Genomic DNA, 19,976 nt, shown 5'->3' on the forward strand with positions numbered 1-19,976 from the left:
AACACTGCTGCAGCATACATATGTCTCTCACAACATATTTAACTTTTTGCACTTTTGAGTGATGGGTTTGAAAAATGATTAGGATAAATGTCTCTGCTAAAAATGGTGAACACAGATTGAGATGGTCCAACTAAGATACTGTAACTTTAGTTAACAAAGGATGCGTGGGAAAATAGTTCTGGTTCTATAAATACTGATGTATATGCAACTACAAAAATTATCAGCTCATAATGTGAATTATCTAAACAATAAATGGATACTAATCAGTTTCACAAATTTAATTATTCTTCAGCTTATATCATCACATGTACAAGTGTTTAATGCACAGAAACTGGAATTATTTTTACATTTTCTCAGCACAATATATACATTGTAGTCTGAAATTATTGAGGATGTGACTGTTCCAATGCTGAATGCACTGACTTCAAATCCATCTGTGCTATTTTAGTGGAGGAGTTAACCCATTTAAATAAACAGGCCATCCATCATCTTTGCTGAAATTACGGTTAGAGGAATTTGATACAAATTTGCTTACAGTAACAGTGCTCAGTAATTTCTAGGCTTATAAAAGGAAAATTTAATTATTACAACATATCACCAATTGCAGTAACAGTACAGAGGTTATGATGTAAAGTTGAACTTAAAACACAACAATTCTAAGTGTTTGAGATTCTACTTAAGTGAGAGATCAAAAAGAGGATCATTCTCTCGTCCCATGGGAAACATCACACGCTTTTGACTTCTTAGAAAAAATATACTGTCCAAAGTGCACAGAAAAGTGACCCGTCAGCATATCTCACTTGATGTTCATGGGATATTTGTGTTTTTTTATCGTCTGGAGGTCAGGGTCAGGGTAGATGACACTCTAAAAATCTGAGGTAGCATGTTGCTCAACTGGTAGAACATTTCCTCTGAAATACTCTGTTAACAGAAAATTGTATTATTTAAATTGAATGGTACAGAGCACACATTAGCAACAAACTGCATATTCAGGCAGTGGTTATACTGCAATAGATGGTTACACTGTGAGACCAGTGTTTCCAGAGAGTGAAGGGCAATCAGCAAAACCTTACCTTGTAAATCCTGGCTGCAATTTCCAAGCTGCCTGCCAGAAATAAGCTTTGCATTGTCTGATTACACAAGTAGAGATGCTGCTCCTGGCTGGTTAAATGTTATTAACTTGGACAGGAATGCATGCTTTACCAAAAGTGCACTGGAGACTCAATGCGCCAGAACAATTTTTTAGACCTGCTTGATACCGTACTGGAATTACACAGCACATGGTGAAAAAATTCAAGCAATCATGGCACCTTTCTTGAAGAAATGTAACAAACTGTTCTATCAGGGACCGTTTTCAGGCAGAAATCAAATTGAATATTTAACCCCCCCTTTTCCCCATAAAGCAGGCTTTATAACTGAACATACCTAACTCTACTTTCCCTCTATATGCTGCCCCTTGGCAATAACGTGCAAAAGCAAGTATCAAGTCCTATATGTATGTCAACGACACCAAGCTTGACCTCACTATTACCTCTCTTGACCCTTTCACTGCATTGGATTTGCTTGTCCAACATCCAGTATCGGGTGAGCAGAAAATATTCCAATTTGAAACTATTGTCTCTGTTCCCTAGCTACCTATTCCCATCCCTTTCCTTGGCCACTATTTGCAACTGAGCCAGACCATTGGCAACTTTGCTAGCACATTTAACTCTGAGCTGAGCTTCTGAGTCCATATCTGCTCCATCATCAAAGTTACCTATTTTTACCTCTGAAATATCTCCCATCTTTGAGTCCCCTGATGGTCTTATCTCTGTAAACTCCTCCAGCTCTACACCTCTTTTGAGATATCTGGGCTCCTTTTACTCTGGCCTCTTATGTATTCCCAATTTCCTTAGTCCCTCTATGCAGCCTTCAGCTGTCTGGGCCCTAAGCCTGGAAACACCTTCTCTAAATATTGCCACCTCTCCCTCTTTAAGGTGCTCCTAAAAACATACTTGTCCTATATTCTAACTGAAATCCTAATTACGCTGCTCGATGTCAAATTTATCTGACATTTTTTATTCTTTCACAGGGTGTGGGTGCAATTGGATAGGCCAGAATTTGTTACCAATCCCTAATTGTCCCCGAGGAGATCGTGGTTAGCTGCCTTCTTGATTGCTGCAGTTCAAGTAGTGCAGTTACATGCACAATGTTAGGAAGGAGTTCCAGGATTTTGACCCAGCAACAGTGAAGAAAAGGCAACATCAAAGTCAGTATGGCATGTGCCGATGACAGAAACTTACAGGTGGTGGTGTTCACATGCATTTGTTGCCTTTGTCTTTCTAGATGGTAAAAAATGCTATTGGAGGAGCCTAAATGAGTTGTTGCAATGCATTTTGTATATGGTACACATTGCTGCTACTATGTGTTGGTAGTGGAGGGAGCTAATGTTTAAGGTGGTGGATGGGGTGCCCATCACGTAGGTTGCTTTGTCCTGGATAATGCATCTTTGGATATTTTACTGTGCCAAAGCAGCTATATAAATTCAAGATGTTGTTCAAACAAACTGCAGTAGAGAATTGTTTTCATTATTTTCCACCAGGATTTGTATGCATCTTATTTTTCTTCTCTATTCAATCTGAATACAAGACAACAAGCTTCACCTCATTCCTGGGCTTTTCCCAGCAGTATTGCCAAAGTCTACTTCTGCCCAATTCTGGAATTATCCTTTCCTAATAACAATAACTTAGCTTTGAGACCAAAATGTTAGCCTTGTATTCAATGCATATCCTGTATTCAATGCATTATTTGTGTTTGCACTGTAGTCTTTACTTGACATGATGCACTTTATCTCAGCCGTGTCTACTGAATTAGAAAGGAACCCCAAGTGGTAAGCATGACTGATTTTAAGAACAAACATGCACACTTTGCCGACTCCATTAATTATTTTTGGAATCACATCTAAAATCCTTCTGCTGTGATCTTACCGTTTCTAAATGATGACATAATAATGTGCAACATACTAATAATGGATCCATTTTCCCTCTCCTCCTTTCTAGCACTGCAATCACTCCTGCCCCAGCCCATCACCAAGCTTCCCCTCATCAGATTAGGCTGCTGGCCCCTTCCAAGGAATGTCTGGCTGGCAGCAGTGTGAGGAAGCTCTGAAAGCTGCTGCTGACAACTCTATGTTTACCACTGCTACAAGGTTACATTTCACTAAATCATATGGACTCACACAGCTCAAAATTACTGGCAACTTTTGTACGTACCTGGTCCAACTTGTATCTTTGTGACGGCTACATAGCTTGACTGAGAAATCTCAAGTATGTATTTTAAGAAATCTATTACATTATGAAATCCTATGACTAGAGAAGAGAAGTAAACCATTGCAATGTAGAAATCTCTTATGTCAGATTGATAGGTATTCATGCAAGAAGTGATGTTAAAGATATCAAGGTTAAATGATAAACATTTTTAGTCTGGGTCACAAACTTTGCATATCAAAAACCTAAAATGTTCTGTAAGCAAAATCAAGTTCACAAAGTTATTGATTAACCAAAGTTACAGTTTTTCCTTGTCAAAAAGGCAGAAAACCTATGGCTATGTAAAAACGATTAACCGCAGTATAGCTTACAAGTATTTTTCTCTGAGGAAATAACATATAAACAGATCACCATTAAAATACTATCCCAAGGAATCCAAAGGTAATAGCAGGAATTCATGGGGACGGGGGAAGATAGTTCCTTATCACAGAATCCCTACAGTGCAGAAGGAGGCTATGTGGCCCATCGAGTCTGCACAGACTCTCCAACACAGCATTCCATCTAGGCCCACCCACGCCTCATTTCCTTAACCCCATGCATTTACTCCACTAATCCCCCTAACCTACACATTTTGGGACACCAAGGGTCAATTTAGCATGGCTAATCAACCTAATCTGCACATTTTCATACTATAAGAGGAACTACAGCATCCGATGGAAACCCACACTGACATTTGGAGAATATGCAAACTCCACACAGTCACCCAACGCTAATATCCTTGGGTGCACAAATAAAAGTGGAGCTGCCTTCAAACAGTAGTAGTTTTGGCCATTCAGGTTTCTGAAACATGAATTGTAGGCATTAGATATTCAAGGAAAATGTCTAAACCATCCATAATTATTTGGAGTGTTAAGTATTCCTTTTGAAGATGTCCTTTGGGAGAGGTCTTATTTATTGTTACAAGTGAGACTTACATTAACACTGCAATGAGGTTACTGTGAAATTCCCTCGAGTCGTCACAGTCTGACGCCTGTTTGGGTCAATGCATCTTGCCAGCACGTCTTTCAGAATGTGGGGCACCCAAAGAAACCCACATAGACACAGGGAGAATGTGCAAACTCCACACAGACAGTGACCCAAGCCGGGAATCAAACCTAGGAGCTTGGCACTCTGAAGCAGCAATGCTACCCACTGTGCTACAGTGCCGTTCAAGCCAGTATCCCATTAGGGTTATTAAGAGTAGACATGAATGCATGTAAAAAGCGTAGCATCTTTGGAACTATAAAGTTGTCAAGTCAATTAAATGGCTTGCCCTTTAGATTTTGGAAAAAAATCACAGCCAGTCTGCAGTGACGGGTTAAAAGTGCTTGCAATTTCACTGGATGTTGTTGACATAAGCCCAAGTGCTTATTTATTCTCATACTATCTCTTCTCTTTTTCCTTTTTTGCTTCTCTTCTGTCCTTTTCCTTTTCAGCCGGATTCTTCCTTCTTTTGTCAACTGACATCCGTCATATTTCTCTTTATCCCGCTTCATCCTCCTCCCTGACTCACTCATCTTTCAGGGAGTTCAGGCTTAGTGGCCTTCTTTTCCCTCTTTCAGGTATGTACCTAGACAAGGCCAAAATGTCTTCTTCAAAGGCCACCCATTGCAGTGTATTATATTTCTGTCTGCCAGTTTTTGACTTCAATCTGCTTAAGTCTCTCCTCAATTAACTCTCCTCCAGTTGAGTACTTTTTATTCTAGATTGTTCTTTGTCCATAACTAATCGAAACTGACAATACAATGATCACTATTGCTGAGGGGTTTCTTGACTGACATTCTCCACTTCACTCATTTCATTTTGCAGAGAATCCAGAGATCTTCTGCATGGATATTGGCAGTAAATGATTTCACGAAGGAGCAGCGGAACCAATTACAGGCCCGAGAATTTCTTGTTGTGGATAGGCTGGGGCTTTGCTCTCCTCACACCAGAGATAGTTAAGAGGAAATCCGATTGAAACATTTAAATCATGAATGAATTTGATAAACAAAGAGAAATTGCTTTCAGTGTCTGAACAGTTGCTAACCAGAGGATACAGATGCAAGACATTTGGCAAAAGAACCAGAGGAAACATGAGGAAAAAGTTTTTAAACAAAGATTTGGAATGCACTGCCTGATAGGGTGATGGCTAATGAAAAATGGTAGTTTTTAAAAGAGAATTGGATATTTTCTTGAACACTGGAACAAGAGTAAGCCATTTAACTACTCACACCTGTTCTGCCATTCAATGAGATCATTGCTAATATGCAACCTAACTCCATAAATTTACCTTTCTCCACGTCTCTATTATCTTAACAAAAATCCATCAATCTCAAGTTTAAAGTAACAATTAATCTAACAGGAACTGCCATTTGCTGAAGAGAGTTCCAAACTTTTGCCACTATCTGCAGAAGCGTTTTCTAATTTGAAGGAGGAACAATTGCAAGGACAAGGGAGAGGTTGGGACTAACTGAATTACTGTTTGCAAGAACTGATAGAAATTCCATTGATCAAATGCCTCCTTTGGTGCTATACTACTCTATGCTTTGATAAAAGGGGAAAGTATGCGAACATGGCAACCCTTGACCATCTGGTACTTTGCTTGCTGCATATGAGAAAGGCCAGTGTGTCAGTATTAATATAGTTCTACCCTGAACTCCTCCAGGGTTCCAATGTTCTGATTATTTGGCTGCATTTTCCCGCTGATGTTAGCAATTGTGCTAAAACAGCAGTGGAACTAGAACACATGGATTTACATTGTGCAAATATTAGCTGGCATGAGATGCGTCTGTCAGCTGTTTAAACAATGATGTTAACCTGTTGAAATAAGTTGACAAAAGAATCTCATACAAATATGCTAAGTGTTTTATAAACTCACTTAAGATTGTTTCCGCCTAGCTTTAATTTTCCACTGTAATTATTCATGATTGCGAGTTGAGTAACAGCACTGTGACTGTACAAAAAGAAATCATAGCTGCAGTGCAGAGAATGGTGGGAGAAACACTTGAGATAATTTTTATTGACAGATTCTAAAACTAAAGTAGATGAAATCACAGTTTACTTTACCACTAATCTTCACAAGACATGTTCACAAAGGCCCATCTTCTCAACCTCGCCACTCACCTGAGATGTGGTGATCCTCAGGTTAAATTACCACCGTATCAGCTGTCCTCCAAAGGGAAGAGCAGCTTACAGTCATCTGGAACAATGGCAACTTTGCTTTTTTAATTACTATAATTATCTTCTGGGACAGTATATTGCCCTGCTTCATCTTTCTTCTAGGTTCTCTCTCGCATGCATCTATCACGGCAAAGATCTCTCAGCCATTGACCACAAGAGAGGTTACAGCAGCTTCATTAAGACACCTGACCTAACTCCTGCTGCCCCAACTGTGCCCTCTTGTGGAAAGTGTGCTTGAGACCGCGGATTCAGCAAAACTGAACTTTCAGATGGTCAATTACAACACTAGGTTGGCTGAATTTTTCAGGTTTCAGGCTGTCAATGCTCACTATGCAGCCACAGGTCTCTCCTATCCCAGCCTCCGCATTAGCATATTTGGCTCAGTATCAGTTTCATCTCAAGAGGTACCATGTACGAAACAATTAATTTTATTGCATGCTTCCCTCTTCCTCACAAGTTAAATATGGCAGGAATCCATGACGTTACAAATTATTCCATCCACTGATGCAGTTAAAAAGAAACAGAACAAGCAAACTGACACAATTCTGCATTTATCACAAAACAAAATGATTAATGAAATTATGGTCAAGGAAGGTAGATTTTTCATCAGGATTATGGTTTTGTTTATGTGGAACTTGCCCGACATATTTGAAGCAGTGAGTAATTTAAAGATGATTTCCAAATAAGTGTATCTCACTTTTAAATGTAAGCATGTACCAGAGTCTGGAGAATCAGTGGAGATGTCGATTCCAAATTGTTAACTATAAACTCGCATAGAATCAGAATCCTACAGTGCAGAAGGAGGCCATTCAGCCAATTCAGACTGCACAGACCACAATCCCACCCAGGCCCCATCTCCATAACCCCATTTAATTTACCCTAGCTAGTCCCCCTGACACTAAAGGGCGATTTAGCATGGCCAATCCACCTAACTTGCACATCTTTGGACTTTGAGAGGAAACTGGAACATCCGGAGGAAACTCACACAGACACAGGAAGAATGTGCAAATTCCACACAGACAGTGTCCCAAGTTGGCAATCGACCCCAGGTCCCTGATGCTATGAGGCAGCAGTGCTAACCACTGTGCCATCATGCTGCCCATCCCTTTAACTGAGAATAGTTGCATGATCTTCTCCAAAGCAGGACCAATAGTTTTCTGGACTCCGACTTCTCCAGAAGCTCTTCATTGTGTTTCTAGGTTTTAAGTAAAATATTTTTCAGAGATGTAATGAATCACATCACTTCTGTAGGAAGATGACGCTCCCAGGGACCAGCATGAAGCTTTACTTTAACTGTAGTTCACAATGAATCAGGGATCAAAAAAAAACAAAACTCTTTACTATAATTTCAACTGACTGGTTCTAACATGTGCCTTCATATGATCAATAAACATCACAAGGGGCATCATAATGGCATATCAAACACCAAGCCACTTAGGGTGATATTAAAGCAGATAAACAAAAGCTTGGCACAAGGGGTAGTTCTTAAGGAATATTTTACAGGACAAAGGCAAGGTGGAGGTGTTTAGGAAGGCCATTTCAGAGTGAAGTGGAGGTGTGTAGCAAGGGTATTTCAGAGACAAGGGCTGAGGCAACTGATGGTATGGCCTCCAAAAGGTGGAGTGATTAAAATCAGGGCTGCTCAAGAAGCCAACATTAAATCAGTGCTGATATCTTGGAGGTTGTGGACCTGGGGGTGATTACAACAAGGGGTGAGGGCAGTGAACTTAGAGGAGGGAGAGCATGATGAGTTTAGATGGAGGTTGAAATCACCGATGATGAAAGGTTGTTCGGTGCAGGGGCTGAGAGGAAGACACTGTGAATGTGTCTTGTTAAAAAAATGATTGTACGTGGGAAGGAAGTAGAGATCATTGATTTCGAATCAAAGTGAAACAAGACGAGATGGTCGAAGGAGACAATGCCGAAGGAGTAGGAGGTCAGGCAGAAGTGTGATCTGGTGATACCACCATATGTTATCTTGACAGGATAAATAATGGAAGATTATTGGAACCCTCGCCTCAGTGACAGCAATGGGATCAGAAGAATCCACTACCGGCCAATGGTGGGCCACCTCCGCCGCTGTGAAGCACAAATGCAGAAAATCCCACCCATAATTATTAAGGGAAAATGTGGCACAGCCCCAGTCAGGTTTTTGTGAAGTTCATGATGTCAATGCAATTATCCACAATAGGTTACATGGCTGGCAATTACCTCATTCAGAAGTGAAAGGACATTCAGGAGGGAGATGTGCAGAGATGACAGCTAATCTAGAGACAGAGTTCACTAGGTCAGCAGTGGGAGGTGCAGGTTGTATAGGATGGAGAGTGGCAAGATTAGCCACCAGCGACCCTATTTGGAATGAAGATCTTAGAGAGTGGGATAGGGCAACTGGAGTTGACGTTCATTACGAGCTGTTGCCGTGCGGTAGAGAGCCTTTTGGAGAATCATAGAATCACTACAGGGCAGAAGGAGGCCACTCAGCCCATCAAGTCTATATCAACTTAAGAGAAGGATTGCCAATGCTTCAAACAATCAATCTTAGCAGCAAGACAACTAACTATGAGTCTTGAGCTTTTTAAAATTGTTCTTCAGCCAAAATCCCATTTTGAAAAATTGCTGGTCACATCTAAAATAGTGATATCCAGAGGCAGGAGGAAATATATTTATCCTTCTCCTCAGATAGTCTGAAAGTTAGAAAAGGCCAAGCTTAAAATAAAAATCACAACATTTAAAAAGGTAATGAATGGGAGAAATAAGAAGAAGAAAGAGTAGCAAGAAAACACTGTAGCATCTTATCATCTCAGAAATCTCTCAAAGAGCTTCATATACAATTACTTATTTTGAAATGCAGTGAACACTATATGGGCAAATGCAGTCCTATTGTTGCACAGAGCAAGACCTCAAATAGGAATGAGACAAATGTTTTGTTTTTCAGTAGTGTTGGCTGGGGGATGAATGTTGCCAAGGCACCAGGGAAGTTAAATGAGCGGGCACATTTGGCAGAAGGGATATAATATGGGAAAATCTTGACAGGGAGAATAGAAAGGCAGCATATTCTCTAAATGGAGAGAGATTTCAGAATTGTGTGATCCAGAGGGATTTGGGTGTTTTGGTACAAGGATCACAAAAAGTTAGAATGCAAGTGATTAGGAAGGCAAATGTTGTTGTGTTTACTGTAAGGGGAATGAAATATAAAAACTGTAAAGTTTCGCTACAGTTGTACAGGTTGTTGGTGAGACCACATCTAGAGTACTGCATACTCCTTATTAGAAGCATGATAGAGAAAGTTCACTCGACTGATTCCAGGGATGAAGGGGTTATTTTATGAGGAAGGATTGGATAGGTTGGTCTGTATCCATTGGAGTTTAGGAGAATGAGATGTGATCTGATTGAAATATATAAAATCCTGAGGGGACTTGATAGGGTGGATGCTGAGACGATGCTTATCCTTGTGGGAGAGGCTGGAATTATGGTACATAATTTAAAAATAAGGGGTCTCCCATTCAAGACAGATGGAGGAGATTTTGTTTTCTCACAGAGAATCTGTAGTCTATGGAATTCTCTTTCCCAGACAGCAGTGGAGGCTCGGTCAATGAATATTTTAAAGGTGGAACTAGATAGATTCTTCTTGACAATGGAGTCAAACGGTATAGGAGGTAGACAGGAAGGTAGAGTTGCTACCACAGTCAGATCAACATGATGTTATCAAATGGCGGAGGAGTGTCAAGGGGCTGAATGGCCTATTCCTGCTCCTAATTCATATGCCCAAATCCACCAACCTCTGCTAATACTAAGTGCTGGGGAAAGCCAAGAATATTGTAGTCAGCTTCAGCAGAAACTCCAGGAAAACGTCTCTGTAACCTCCTGTAGTAACTAAGAAAGCGCAAAAGATATGCATTTCCATGACATAACAGTAGGTGTATTGAATTGGCATATAGATAATAGTCATTCTGGGGTCATATACTAGCATAGGCCAAACTTTGGGTGGTGTGCTGCTACTGACATCGACGACATTGGAGCTACTCTTCTGTGGCACTTTGAGCGTTCTCCGGTTGGAGTGCAGTTTGGATATTATATAACTGTCAGGTTAAATCCATGTTACCTCATTTTAACTACCTACAGATTGACAGTGTATTTAATACTTTCAGGTTGGGCCAGTGAACAATACAGGGATAATATCAGAGTAACAGAAACGTACATGACCTCCATGTGGCATCATCACTGCAATATTAAGTTTATTTCTCAATTTTGGTGACTAAGTTTAAAGGAATAGTTTAAGACTCAAACATGCAATCAAAGAATTTGCTCATGAATGAAGTTCTCAAAATTGCCTTTATGTTTTCCTCCCCGTCATGGCTTCCGGACTTGTTACTTGCCATTAGACTTTCCATTACTTAGTGTAACCGGAAATAATGCTAGACCAGTTTGAGACTGCGGGGCTCATTTCTTTCCACAGCCGCAGCTTGTACGTGACTGAATGGATAAGTGATTTACCACTTTTCCAAACTTGTGTGTTATTCCTTTGGCAATAATTGTGTGGATATTCAGCCAAGTACATTTACCATTAGCCAACAGGAACTGACTAAGTGCATAAAGTTTCTGACTGAATGTTTAATTCTCAAACAGCTCCTTGTAAAGATATTGGTATTTCTCATTTTATTCCAGTATTTGTTTCAACATAATAAGCAAGTTGAGTTTAGCTACTTAAAAAAAGCTGTCAAGCACTCTTTGTTTAATTAACTAGACTAGCATCTTCCAATGAGGAAACAAAATGTTATTCAAGGTATACAGATACCGTTTGAATCTGGGCTCATATCACAGGTGAACTGTCCAGGCATTGACAATGTGTTGAAACACTGTGCAGCCACCTGGTTGAAGCATCAGGTCCCTAGGTCTGACAGAGGATTGACAATTCAGAACAGCCATTGTCAGATGGCTTATCCTGAAGATCTTTTTGAGCCAAGATTGAGAATCACAATTTCATCTTCAGAAAACTGGCAAAAACAGGCTTGAGTTCTTGCCACATGGGTATTCATTACTAAGAGCTCCTCTTGAGCAATTGTGCTTCTGAGTGGCATCATAACTAGCAAATCTCACAAGCTGCAAGAATGTTTTGTTACTATCAGTCTGAAAATGGATTTTTGCCATTCAACTTTTAAGCACTGAAGGCGAAACAGCTCACTGTTTGCCTTGTTACTACTCAATCACAGCAGGCACCAAGTCCTACATATGAGTTCGTATTCTCATACCTGGCCCCTAAAAAATACTTTTGTGCCACTGCCATCCCATATCTTAGTTTGTTCATCAACTCTTTGACAGATATTTACTTTTGCTGTGGTGGAAGGAACTACATAGTGCAAACTTTTGTCCTGCTTGCTACTTCTGCTGTTCCTGATGTCCAAATTCAGTACTGCACATCAAGTTTACTCATTACCATCTGATTCATCTAAGCCCTCATGTGAAGGAGGGTCTTTGGAAAAGAGACATTCCTGGATGACTGTGGCATTTAACGCACTCTCTATAGAATTGTTGTCATTGACCCATTAGAATTTGTTGGTAAATTCTATTTTGATGGTAATTATGTCCTGAGGATACAGTTACTTTAGAACCACTGAAGATCTCAGTGGGGTCAAAGAAGGATGTCTTCTGGCACAGATACTCTTTGGCGTATGCTCTTTGCTGCTTTCATAAATCTCCAGTTGGTGTACAGAAGATACCAGAACTGCAGAAAGTTGTTTGGTCTAGTTTGCCTGAGATCCAAGGAAAAAGTACATCAAGTCCCCACTACAGAGTTACTCTATGTAGATGATGCTCGGCATTCCATACCGAGGACACCTGCAGTGACAGACATACTCTCTCGTACCGGTAAAGAGTTTGGTTTGGCCATCAGCATCAGAAAGACGCATGTCCTGGTCTAGGATATTGCCAAGTTGCCAATCAATATTGACAAATTGATGCTGTAAGCAGGTGATAGCTTCGCCTAGCTCGACTCTACAATCACCAGCAATTTGTCAGTTGATGCTGCAATCAATAGTTCCATTTCATAAACTGCAGCTGCCATGACCAAGCTGAGTAAGACAGTGTAGAGCATCAATAACCCAATGGAGAATACCAAACTGCAAGTCTACCAAGACTGTGTCCTCCATACACTTCCCTACAGGAGTGAGACCTGGACAACATATGCTAGACAGGAGAAAAGGTTGAACAGTTTGTACTTTGCTATCTCGTATCTTCATCATCTCTTGGTGGGGTAAGGTCACCACTTTAGGGGCCTTGGAGCATGCTAATTCCATCAGCGTACACTCATTATTAAGCCAACATAGTCTGCAATGACTTGGTCACGTTCACTGGACAGACGACGGCGCTATACTCAAAGACTATCTGCACCACTGGGTCATGATTTGCTGGATGTCCAGAACTCTGCTATACGGACACCTGTAACTGAGATACAAAAATGACAAATATCTAGGAGGCAGGTCTCTCTGGAGGCTGACTATTCGGAGAGGGATCAGAATCATAGAATCCCTACAGCGCAGAAGGAGGCCACTTGGCCCATCGAATTTGCACCTGACAACATTCCCAGCATCCAAGTAACTCCATATATTTACCCTGCTAAACCCCCTGACACAAATGGACAATTTATCATGGCCAATCCACCTAACTCACATATCTTTGGACTGTGGGAGGAAACCGGAGCATCCGGAGGAAACCCACACAGACACGGGGAGATCATGCAGACTCTGCACAGACAGTGACCCAAGCCAGGAACCGAACTCGGGCTGAAAGGCAACAGGGCTAACACTGTGCTACCATGCTGCCCTAACGATGATTAGAAATGAAAAGCTCCGCTGGCTAAGAAGAGGACTGAGAAAACATGGAAGTCAAAAAGTCTTGCACCTTTTCAGCCCAGTTCCTTCGTCTACAGCAACTGTGGCAAAGACTGTCATGCCAGGATAGGGTTCCTGACTCATACAAATGATGTTCACCACGCACAAATAGTGGCCACATAAGGCTGAATGTTGTCACTATAGTATAGTGCCAAAAGAGTCACAGTGCCTGTACACAGAAGAATTCAACTCCAACAAGTATAGAAAGCATATTCATCCAGAAAACATTATATCCAAATTTAATGCTGAATCTCTGCATAATTTGTGACAGGAATATCAATGTTAGATATCTGCAATCCTATTCCAACTCTGAAACATAATCTGAGACAGATACAAGTTGCAGAATACTTCTCAAAGTCGAAGTTCTTTCCACAGATGCTGACTTACCTGACTGCAGCCTTTTCCAAACAGTTTTCAGATTTCTAGCATTGTTGTTACAATATGTTAATATTGGTGCTAAATTTCAATTTTATTTTATCAACTATATGATTGCAACAGGCGAATTGAGTGAGGGGTAAACGGGCATAGGTATAAATAAAGGAAATGCTAATTTAGAAACGAGGCCAGTGCTCTACCTGTGGCACAAGAAACTGCACTGTGCGAGAAGTTCCCCCGTCCCAGGATGCCATTTCCATCATAAAGCCTGAAGGAACAATAAGACAGAATTAAGTAGAAAATCAGAGTTTCTCAGTTTATGTTATTTACCTTCGATGCCGACATTCACAATTCTAAAGGTGGTCTCCACTCAAAATGATAATGTATCTTGGCACGGTAGCAGTGGTTAGTACTGCTGTCTCATAGTGTCAGCAACCTGAGTTCGATTTCCAGTTTGAGCCACAATCTGTGAAGAGTCTGCATGTTCTACCCGTGTCTGCATGGGTTTCCTCCGAGCGCTCTGGTTTCCTCCCACAGTCTGAAAGGTGTGCTTGTTAGGTGCATTGGCCATGCTAAATTATCCCTCAGGATACCTGAAAAGGCACTGGAGTGTGGTGACTAGGGGATTTTCACAGTAACTTCATTGCAGTGTTAATGTAAGCCTACTTGTGACACTAATAAATAAACTTTAAAAGTTGTTCAATCTGCTGGTGAAATTGCTGGTGAGGAAATTTCTTAGTTCTTCAAACCATTTGGTGGAAATTTCATGGTTAATTCAATTTTTTTTCCTCCCAAGATTTTTCCCATGATTTTATGGGATCTTGTCCCAATAAATGAGTATATAGATGTTTCACAAGTATAGGGTTTCTTTAAATGCTGGACTCTAATGGCAGCTGTAAGCTGTCCTTTTAGAAGGTGCAATCTCAACCACTCGCGCCATAATGTAAACTTGGCAAATCTTTACTGAAATATGTACTAAATTTAGGAGAACCTACAAATTTTCAATTTCAGTTTGCATCTGACATTAAATGTATTTTTACTGTTTACTAATGTGCATAATTCATAGGACTGCTAAACAATTAAACGTTAATCACAACTGGCTTTGGAAATGTAATTTTTAATCTCAGTTAATCTTGGTTTTAATTACATATTTAATTGATATAATTATTGCAATCATCTCATTTAAGTTATTCCAAACAGTTTTAAAAGCCAGAAGAGTCCCTTTAAATTCAGACAGTATTACAAAAATCTTTTTTGAAGAAATGAATGAAATAAAATTTGTTTACATTATAAAAATTAAAAACCAAATTTCGCTAAATTACGGTAGCACTTCGGCTCGACACACTAAATTGAGCCACTATGTGGAAAGAGAATTTACAATTCTGGCACATGCTATTATCACCAATCTGCAAGTTTAAAGAAATGTAAACATGAATCTTTTACATATGGAAACTGTGAAACCCACACACATCACGGGTTTGAGTCAGCCTGTAAATATGTTTTGTTTATGCAGTGAATATTAAAGTTCTGCAAACAATACATACCATGGGTCCATGATTTAAATGTCCTCAACAAATAATTTGAATGCATAATTTCCTACACAGCACCTTTTCGCTGAACAAGAATTGGAAGCTGGGGTGCAAGATGGTTTACCGGAGTGGAGAAAAGAACACTGTTTTATTCTACAGCAGTTCCACCAGAAAAGGAAGTTGTGGATTCAGCAGACTAAACGTCTGGGCTGATTGTATGCAAAAAAATTATTTTGACCCATGTACTCACTGCGTAATTTCCATGATTGACATGTACTACTAATTTCCCCCAAAAATCAAATGTTCGTTACAGAAGTTAACTAAGATTAATTGTTAACCTTAAAAACATATTCACCTTTTATACACTTAAACACAAGCTCTGATCTTTTCAGGCACCAAGGTATAGTCATCTCCTGTTAAAACACATGAAACATTACTCATATACTTTCAGGCAACTTGAAATGTTCATTTCGGATTTCAAGAACAAATGGTCACAAACATACCCCTTGAATTATATCCCGGCTAGGTTTCAATGTGTTTTACTAAAATAAATGCAATTATGGTCTTACATTTAGTACTCCTCTATTCAATCATTCACAAAATTTTACAACCTGATTTTTTAAAATTGCCTTTCCTTTCACATTTTAGTTCTGTTGGGAGGGTCTGCATGATAGTTTTGCCCATCTGAATGGTACATATTTTGACTTCGTGCATATTCACTGTAAAAAGTTAAAAATGTAAGATTGCTAACATCCTGGCATCTTTCCACAATGGTTTAGACTGCCAGAAAAATGTTGTATTTCATCAAATTCCTAGTATTTCATCAGGCAGTCATTTTCAGTTTGCACAACACTGTTCATGACCCTGGTATCTGTAGAAATGACGTGACATTCTTGCAGCTCAGGTAAAAATCTGCAACTGAATTAACAGAAGATTGACGTAAGTTTATGCTGCAGCTAAAAGACATATCAAATTGAATGTCTACACTTCTGAACAAAGTTGGTTTTAATTTCAATTCTACACTAATAAGCTGCAAAAAATGTATTTTGCCATTTTAAGTTAAATTAATTGCAGTTAAATTTCAACATTAAAAAACTTTGTAACTTCACAAATTTTATTCAAAATTAAGTTTATGACAAATATAATTCTTCCACTGAACTACTTGATTATATATAGAATGTGGGCAATAAATTGTGAGGCTGGAGTTTATTAGCATAGTTAGTTCACAAAGTGTGAGCAAATTTTGAGTGATTTGTAACATGCAGAACACAAGTTAAAACTTTAAATTCAGTATGAGCTATTTACAACTCCACAAGATAAAATGATATTTACGTTTGCCCTCTCCCCTCAGTGTGACAGAGGGGAACTTATTTTTTGTCGCCTCAAATCATGCACTGATAAGTTGAACTGCTTCCAGGTTTTAGTCAACGCCTTTGAACCAGCTGCCGGTTACTTGGGAACAACCTTTTACTGGTTCCACGTCACCTTATCTGCTGCTTGGTGCCTGGTCGCAACAGCAGAGAGAAGATTAGGAATTTAATGAGGTAAAGATTAGGATTTTAGGAACCGTCACAGGTGGACAGAAAATTTGACAACCAGCAAAAAGTCTGTTGACTTCGCACAGGACCAGAAAATATTACCCCTCCTTGATGCAAAACTCCATGACACTATGCACTGGCATGTTTTTATGGAAAGTTGTTAGTGGTGTAATTCAGGCAAGAGAAATGGATACGAGCACAAGATTATAGTATAGCAGGATTAGCACTTTCACAAGCATTTTCCTAGTTTTGGACTATAAGCAAATATAGCTAACAAACAGTATATATTGTAACTTCCATGATGCCAGGTCATTTGATTATTTTTTTCCTACACAAAAGTGGGAGATTGTACCAGATTGTTTCATAAAAAGACTTCTACTGAATGATGAAGCAGTTCTACTTGAAGTTAGTTATTCAGCATGTCAGTTTAGCAAAAAATAGGCATTTCATACAAGGTCATTGGTGTATGTTGGGAAGTGAGGTAACGCAAGACCAGGAAATTGTATACAATCTAAAAAGATGAAGGGACTTTTTGGAATTGTGCAACATTGCTGTTGTATCTCATGACATCCTGTTGACGTTCAACTTTCGAGCATCCAACATATTGGGTTAGAAACTATGGCACTTTGAAAATACAGAATTATTTGCTGTCACTTCCACTGTTTATTCCATGTAGTAATGCGTAGAACTAACTGTTTCTAGTTAAAATGTAATGAATTAAATATAAACAAACAGGCAAGTACAAAGAAATATTTATTTGTGTTTAATGTGAATTGATGTACTGTTCATAATGAAATCTGTTAACATGTTAAGGAGTTGTTGAATAAGTGAACTCCTATGCTGTGAACGTGGACTTAGATGGCCCAAAACTGTTTTTAAATCGGAGAGGCCAGCATTGGACTGTGGTGGGCACGGTAAGAAGTCTCACAACACCAGGTAGAAGTCCAAAAGGTTTACTTAGAATCACGAGTTTTTGAAGTGCTGCTTCTTCATCAGGTGAGATGAAGGAGCAGCGCTCTGAAAGTTGGTGATTCCAAATAAACCTGTTGGACTTTAATCTTGTGTTGTGAGACTTCTTATTGTTTTTACTCAGGTCTTGGTCAATTCATAGCAAATGAACATGCCATTTGAAGAAAAGATAAAGGTGGCTGCATGATTTGTATTGCATGACAAAGCATGTCTCTTGACAATAGATAAGCAATAAATGTTCAATCCCGAGAAATGTGACTTGACACATTTGGAGAAGAGAAACAAGGCAAGGGAATACACAATAAATGGAGAGGGATACTGAGAGATGTAGAGGAAATGAGGGACCTTGGAGTGAATGTGCCCAGGTCCCTGAAGATACCAGGGCAGATTACTAATGTAGTCAAGAAGGTAATATGGAATTCTGGTGGCACAGTGGTTAGCACTGTTGCCTCATAGCACCAGGGACCGGATTCAATACCCAGTTTGGGTCATTGTCTGTGCGGAGTCTGCACATTCTCCAAGTCTGCATGGGTTTCCTCCGAGTGCTCTGGTTTCCTCCCAGTGACCAGGGAGCATAGATTTAAAGTGATTTGTGGAAGGAATAGAGAGGGGATGAGGATTGCTTTTCGATCCAGAGAACTGTATGGGTTTGGAATTCACCACTTAAAAGGATAATAGAGCTGGAAACCTTCAACTTATTTAAAAAGTGTCTGGATATACACCTGAAGTACTGGAACCTGCAAGGTTACAGATCAAATGCTGGAAAGAAGAATTATGCTGCGAGGCTTGCTTTTTCGTCTGTACAGAAACGATGTGCTGGAAACTTGCTATGATTCGAAATGAGGAACAGCCTTGAGTGTGCTGTAAAGTGTGTAACACACATCTATCTGATCACTGACCTGAAGTAGTACTGAGGAAGAAAGACAGTAACTTATAAAAGCAGGGAAATGCTTATAATTGAGCCTCTTGTTTCAACTAAAATGGCTTTTAGTTGTTTTAATACATGATTCTACTTAAGGCATAGGAAGTTACATACACTTACCCCACAACAAGGTGACTATTGCACTTGCAAATGTTTATAGAGACTAGATTCCTTTTTTTTGAAAACACAATATATTCAACTGGCAATTTTACTGTTCATTACAATTTTGTTTTATCTGAACATTTTGCTGCTTACCTCAGACATATCATGCACTAATAAGAGTGGGATAGTTATTGTAGTAATATCATGAGTACAACAGACTTTCAGTATGTTTCGCAAGCCCATAATTGCTGGATCACGGGCTGTAATATTGCTAGATCTCACATTGTCGTCCACACACAAGTGAAAGACAACATGAACTTCAGAAAGATTAGAATGTCTGGTAGTGTAAAATTCTCCTGTAGGAAGTAAATAAAAAGCTTGGTATTAGAATCATGCTTGTTAAATTATGTGTCTCTCAATTATAAACACACATCTATCGAAATAATAGAATGTGAAAAATACCATAACTCACAACGGGAAAAATTCTTAGGAAACTAGGAACAAGAGTTGGTGATTTAGCTCCTTGATTGTGTTCTAATATTCAATGAGATCTTGGCTGATCTGTGACCTAACCCACCTTTGCCCCATCTCTCTTAATGGCCGGGATTCTCCCAAAAAAGTTCCAAGTCCCCAGTTTGCGTGAAAATGGGAATAACTCCTGTTTTTTTTTTAGTGGGATTTTCAGATTGAATCTCCCATACTCTGAGCACTGCAGAGTGCCCTCGCTAGGAGAATTGCTCCCAATGTCTTTAGTTAACAAAAACATATCAATCTCAGTGTACCAGCTGATCTAGCATTAATTGCAATTTAAGAGAGTTCTAAACTTTTACTCTACATGTTGAAGCATTTCCTAGTTTCATTCGCTAAAGGTTCCAAGGCCAATATGATATTCCTAATTTCTTGGTCACTTTTTTTTTTAAAGTGTGGTCGAACCATGGCTTTGGGCCATGTTGCCCAATCATGACATGTATTCACCATCCTTTTGTCCTTTATGACCAGCATTCAATTGGCCTTTTTAAATTATTTTCTGTACCTGTTGTTTTCTGTCCCATTTATGGATCTATGTACCTAGAGTGCCAGATTTATTTGGAATTCCACTGTTTCTAACTTTTCACTATTTGGAAACCTGGCTCAGTATTCACAACCAAACTGAAAAAGGTATGCTCATTTGTTGGTTACAGGACTTACTGCTGCAGGAAACCATTCTG

The 19,976-nt window shown here is 39.5% G+C and overlaps 1 protein-coding gene across 3 annotated transcripts in view; it reads right to left on the bottom strand.

Annotated features, from left to right (window-relative positions):
* Positions 1-263: 263 nt before the first annotated feature.
* Positions 264-19,976, bottom strand: part of ferry3 (FERRY endosomal RAB5 effector complex subunit 3) — a 43,339-nt gene continuing 23,626 nt past the window's right edge. For all 3 annotated transcript variants that reach the window (XM_080207350.1, XM_080207351.1, XM_080207349.1), the window contains exons 11-14: positions 18,922-19,124; positions 15,593-15,650; positions 13,909-13,976; positions 264-921 (exon numbers count right to left, since the gene is read on the bottom strand). In XM_080207350.1, coding sequence (XP_080063476.1) covers positions 829-921; positions 13,909-13,976; positions 15,593-15,650; positions 18,922-19,124 — 422 coding nt within the window. In that variant the 3' untranslated portion in view covers positions 264-828. The remainder of the gene's footprint in view (positions 922-13,908; positions 13,977-15,592; positions 15,651-18,921; positions 19,125-19,976) is intronic.

The sequence above is a fragment of the Carcharhinus amblyrhynchos genome, chromosome 19 (assembly GCF_965287045.1).
Source record: "Carcharhinus amblyrhynchos chromosome 19, sCarAmb.v2.hapA, whole genome shotgun sequence".
Taxonomy (NCBI): domain Eukaryota; kingdom Metazoa; phylum Chordata; class Chondrichthyes; order Carcharhiniformes; family Carcharhinidae; genus Carcharhinus; species Carcharhinus amblyrhynchos.